The sequence below is a fragment of the Microtus ochrogaster genome, unplaced genomic scaffold, assembly GCF_000317375.1.
Source record: "Microtus ochrogaster isolate Prairie Vole_2 unplaced genomic scaffold, MicOch1.0 UNK81, whole genome shotgun sequence".
In the NCBI taxonomy this organism is placed as follows: Eukaryota; Metazoa; Chordata; class Mammalia; order Rodentia; family Cricetidae; genus Microtus; species Microtus ochrogaster.
The window spans coordinates 45,127-50,098 of record NW_004949179.1 but is presented as its reverse complement, the minus strand read 5'-3'; the positions used below and the strand labels follow the sequence as shown (position 1 = coordinate 50,098).

The following is a 4,972-nucleotide window of genomic DNA, read 5'->3' as shown; positions in this document are numbered from 1 at the left end:
ACACTGAGGGATGAGGAAGGAGCAGCTCTGGACTCCTCCCAGTGGCCCAGGGCCCAGGATGAGCTGCAGCTCTGCCCGGTCCTCTGGCTACACTGCATTTCCACTTCCCATCTCAGAGCCTCCCACCTGATGTCGGGAACAGTGTTAACACTAGCATGCCTGAGTATATGTTTGTACAGCATGTGTGTGTTTAGAGGGCCATAGAAGTTGAAAGAGGCATTAGATCCTCTGGAACTGGAATAAGGGACAGTTCTGAGTCACCATGTGGATGCTGGGCACGACACCCAGCAGATGCTCTGCAAGAACATTCAGTTCTTTTATCCTCTGAGCTGTTTCTCCAGCCTCAATGTTAAAACTGGATGGTGTAAGAGACCTTAATATTTTGGTAGAGAAGGCAAGAATACAAATGATAAATAAATCGCTCTATTTTGTGGCACAGTTCAATTGCACTCTTAAATTTACATCTTGAGAAACCCTGTCTTGAAAAACCAAAAAAAAAAAAAAAAAAAAAAGAAAAGAAAAGAAAAGAAAAAGAAAAAAAAAAGAAAATACATCTCAACAGAATGACATGAATTCTACAGTATACCAGGTATGGACTCCTGATCTCAAAAATTATCATTGCTAGTCAGACCTTCATTTTTCCAGATTTCTCCCTATGCTCAACCCATAGCCAGTGTCTTGGTGATCCTCACCTCTGGGTCATCTCTAGCCTGACTATGCATGCATAACTCAGTGGCTTTAAAGTGAAAGTGGGATTCCCCTTCATGATGGAAATCGGCTTTTCTAAGTGGGAGGCCACAGCTTAGAAGCTGACACCTGTAACCTTCAGATGAACAGGAACTCTGTCCCGTCTATGCCTGTTCAGTTGACAGTCTGCACGACCAGGGCCCTGACGGGTCTTCTACCCCCCATTCCCGTGACTCGCAGCTGGGATAAACTCGATCCTCAGACCTCATATGGCTTTTCATGAAATGTTAACAAATGTCTCCTTATTCCAGATGGGGCAACAATGACACGAAACTACCCACACCTGCTGTATCAATGAGCTTATTCTGTTACTTACAGGAGTGAATGAAAGCTCAACTCTGCATGGCTAAGGGTGCCCGAAAGCTGTCTCCGGTGGGTTTCCTGTATCGGGGAAATTTTCTTTAGCATTTGCTAGTGTTTATGTTATTGTGGATGTGTTCATAAAGTACTGTGAATCTTGTTTTAGGAGATTCCTGAGCCTTCTAAGTTTATTTTTTGAGTGTTGTCCCTTCATGAAAAAAATGTCAACTTATACAAAGAGATATATTTTAAGGTGAAAAGTCATAGAGGAACGAATAATTCCAAACATCAAACTAGGGAAAGTGAGACCTGCAAAGCTGACAGAGAAATCCAGAATATATGCAACATAAAAGAACTTGCTAGAGAAACGGCTCACATTCTTCTCGCGAAGGACCTGAGTTCAATTTCCAACACCCACATCAGGTAGCTCAGAACTGCCTGGAGCTTAACTTTTAGGATGCTAACACCTCTCTGGTCTCCTTGAGGCCACATATACAGACACACAGACACACGCACATAATAACATACATATACACATGATACCCCCTTTGCCTCCTTGAGCACATACACAAATAAATAATAAAATGAACACAAGCTTTACAAAGGAGCAATAATGCCTGGGGATGAAAAACTATTGGTATAGAAATAGGTTCACTTCCTTGATAATAATAAAATAGCAAAAGTCAAGAAAATGACTCCTCACATTGAGATCAATACAAATTATCCACTTAGATAATAAGCATAAATAAAATAAAAAATTTATTGATGAAAGGTGTCTAGGCTGGACTTGGTGGTCCAGCTTTTAACCCCTGCCTTAGGGAGGCAGAAACAGGCAGATCTGTGAATTTGAGGTCTGCCTGGTCTACATGGTGAATCCAGGCTGTCAAGAGCTACATAGTGAGAGTCTGAGAAGCCACATTTCCTTAAGAGAACAAGAACTCTTAAGGCCCTGTATAAGCCAGATGTGGTAGCAGACACTTCAACTCCAGAAAGCAAGTTCCTGAGGGAGATAGCGAGTTCAAGTTCATCTTGAAAATAAAACAAGTAAACAAATATTTTATTTGATTTCCACCAAGGGTATGGTTTGTTCTTTCTTCTACTTTTATTTTGGTCTTTTGAGGCAGGGTTTCTCTGTGTAGTCTGGGCTGTCCTGGAACTTGCTCTGTAGACGAAGCTATCCTCAAATTCAGAGATCTGTCTGTCTCTGCCTCCCTGAGTGCTGAGATTAAAGGTGTGCACCACCACCGCCTAACTAAAATCTGATTTTAAAAACATTTTTCTATGTGTGCATATGTGGGCATGCATTTGCCATTGTGCATGGATGGAGGTGAAGGAACAAGCGGTCAAAGAAATACTGTGATTTTCTATTCTCTTTGACCACGTGGCTTCCAAAGATTAATCTCCAGGTCTTAAGGCTTGGCAAAGGGAGCCCCCACCCACTGGTGGATCCTGATGGGTGAAGAATCTAAGTATTCTGTTTTATTTCTTTTGAGACAGGTTCTCACTGTGTAGTCCTGACTTGCCTGATACTCACTATATACACATGGCTGACCTAGAACTCAGAGAGCCATTTGCTTCAATCACTGGAATGCTGGGATGAAAGGCAAGCACCAACAAGCTCAGCAAGAATCTAAGTTTAAGTAAAAGGAAAATCATTCTCCTAGTCAAGGTCACCAACCTAGCAGTAAGATAAGATGGTAACACTCTGGATCACACACCAAAGGAACCCCAGAGTCGAAAATTGATTTGAAAATTCCTAGAATTCCAAGGAAGTTAGAATACTAGAACAGCCTTGGGAAAGAGCAAAGCAGAGATTCACGGTTTACAGTTCACAACTTGTGAAGGCTGACAGAGTTGTTCCACCTTGACTGGAGGTCAGAGAGTCTGAGCTTATTTTTTGCTCTCTTAAAGCTGGTGAACAGGTGTGTCCACAAACGAGCGATTCTGACCTAGGGCCTGGTTAATTAGTATTCTGGGTATAGAGGTGGGTCTGCTCCACCTGGACCAAAGGTTGGGTAATTCAAGTCTATTCCTATATCATGGCAATGAAGCCTGTTGCCTCCCCCTCTTCCCTTTTGGAGTGAAGTATATAAGCATGTGGAAAATAAACCAGGCAGATTCACTATTCACAGAATGCCCCCCCCCCATGCTGTTCTGTGTTTCTGTCTCTTATTTCTTTTTGTGTTTGTTTGTTTAATAATTTGAATTCTCACGCTCCTACCCTGGAATGTACGAGTTTTGTGGAAGCTAGTCTTCAACAAAAACTAAGTTCAAAGCAATTATCATCAAGGTAGGATAAGGCTGCAGTGGGCCTAAGGAGTAATAGAGAACTCACCCAGTATGCTATGCATAAGCTGTTGCATTCAATCCCCAGACTGGGGAGGAAGCAGATTTTTTCTTTAATAGAAAAGAAAAATTAAACTGTACTAGGCTCTGTGATATAGCTCAGCTGCTAGGAGTCCTTGCAACCCAAGCCAGACAACCTAAGGTCGGTCCGCGAACTGCGGAACGAGAGCAATCATTCCATAAAGTTGTTCTGTGACTTCACACCTGTCTCACTGCGCGCGAACACACACACACACCGCACCGCACCGCACCGCACAGTGGGGCGCTGGGGCAGCCGTAGGGATCCTCCACTCTGCCGACCCTTGAGTGCCGCTCCAAGTTTCTCCTCCCTATCTGATCCTGGGGCGGTCCAGTGCGGCCCTTCTCCCAGAACAGCCGCTGGCCGCAAGCAACGCCAAAATTGGGGGCGTTAGATGCAAGCTGTCACAGTCCGCGCGCAAAAGAGCGTGCGCGGGAGAAGGAAAAGGTATCCGCAGACGTCCGCAAGGGTTCAGCGACCCGCCCAGACTGGCGTCCTCGGTTCCCCAGCATGCAGCCCTCCCGTCACCTGCCCGGTGCTCGCGACTTTGCTTTTGAACTCTAATCTTCGCATGAAGCCGAACTTTCCAGGTCGCCGGTGCCACCCCTCCCCCAGCGCGGGGAGGACCCAGCACACCGGCTCCTGTGGCTCAGTCGATCGCTCCTCCCCGTCTGGAGACCGCGGCCCCGCGCTCACCATGGCGTGGCTGCCGAGCTGGCCGCACAGCACGGGGTGGCGGTGCTCACAGCGAAGAGCCGCGAGCCCGCCGCGCCTCCCAGGGCTGCCCAGCGGAACGCACAGCCGGACTGCCGGAAGGAGCCCGCTCAGCCGCCCCCGGCGCTCCTGATTGGACAGCCCACCTGGAGGCCCTGATTGGCTAGGGCCGTGCAGCCAGTGACAGGCTGAGTGAAAGAAGGGATCCCACAACAGGAGCCCCACTGACTGAGGCACATCCTTCCAACTCTGCTTTCTGTCCTAGGAGACCTAGCATAGTTTGGGAGAGATTTACATAAAAGCCAAAACTGCCGGGGTCGTGCGGGGTACTTCAGTCCATGGTGATTCATCCTGGGAGGCTAGTGTCCACTGTCCATTTACCAACTTGATGTCCAGTGCAGTAGTTTCTTGCCTCGGGCCTAGAACTTGTATTGGATCTTGAATCTGATGCACTCCATGGGCCTGGATCAGGCAAGCCAAAGATTTTGTTAGAGCGTGGACTGTCAAGTGGGACTTGGTGGTGCAAGTCCCCTTAACCCCATCACTCACTCAGGAGGCATAGACAGGTGGATCTCTGTGAGTTCTAGGTCAGCCTGGTTTGTCTCCAGAGTAAGATCTGGCCAGCTACAAACTCTACACAGGCAGAAGAAATCAGAACCTTCTGCAGCTCTTTCCTGGGGTAGTTAGGAAGCAAACATGCTGTGGTTTTATGACTCTTATAATCCAGGCCAGCCTGGTCTTCTGTGCTCACCTTCACAGTAGGAAATAAGATGATAACAAATTCCAAGAGAATGGAGAGAACTGGGATGGAGGAAGGTCATTGGCTAATAAAGAAACTGCCTTGGC

The 4,972-nt window shown here is 46.8% G+C and overlaps 1 protein-coding gene across 1 annotated transcript in view; it reads right to left on the bottom strand.

Annotated features, from left to right (window-relative positions):
- LOC101979263 (zinc finger protein 20-like) overlaps positions 1-4,154 on the bottom strand; it is an 8,421-nt gene extending 4,267 nt beyond the window's left edge. The window contains exon 1 of the mRNA XM_026777740.1: positions 4,109-4,154. Coding sequence (XP_026633541.1) covers positions 4,109-4,111 — 3 coding nt within the window. The 5' untranslated portion in view covers positions 4,112-4,154. The remainder of the gene's footprint in view (positions 1-4,108) is intronic.
- Positions 4,155-4,972: the final 818 nt, after the last annotated feature.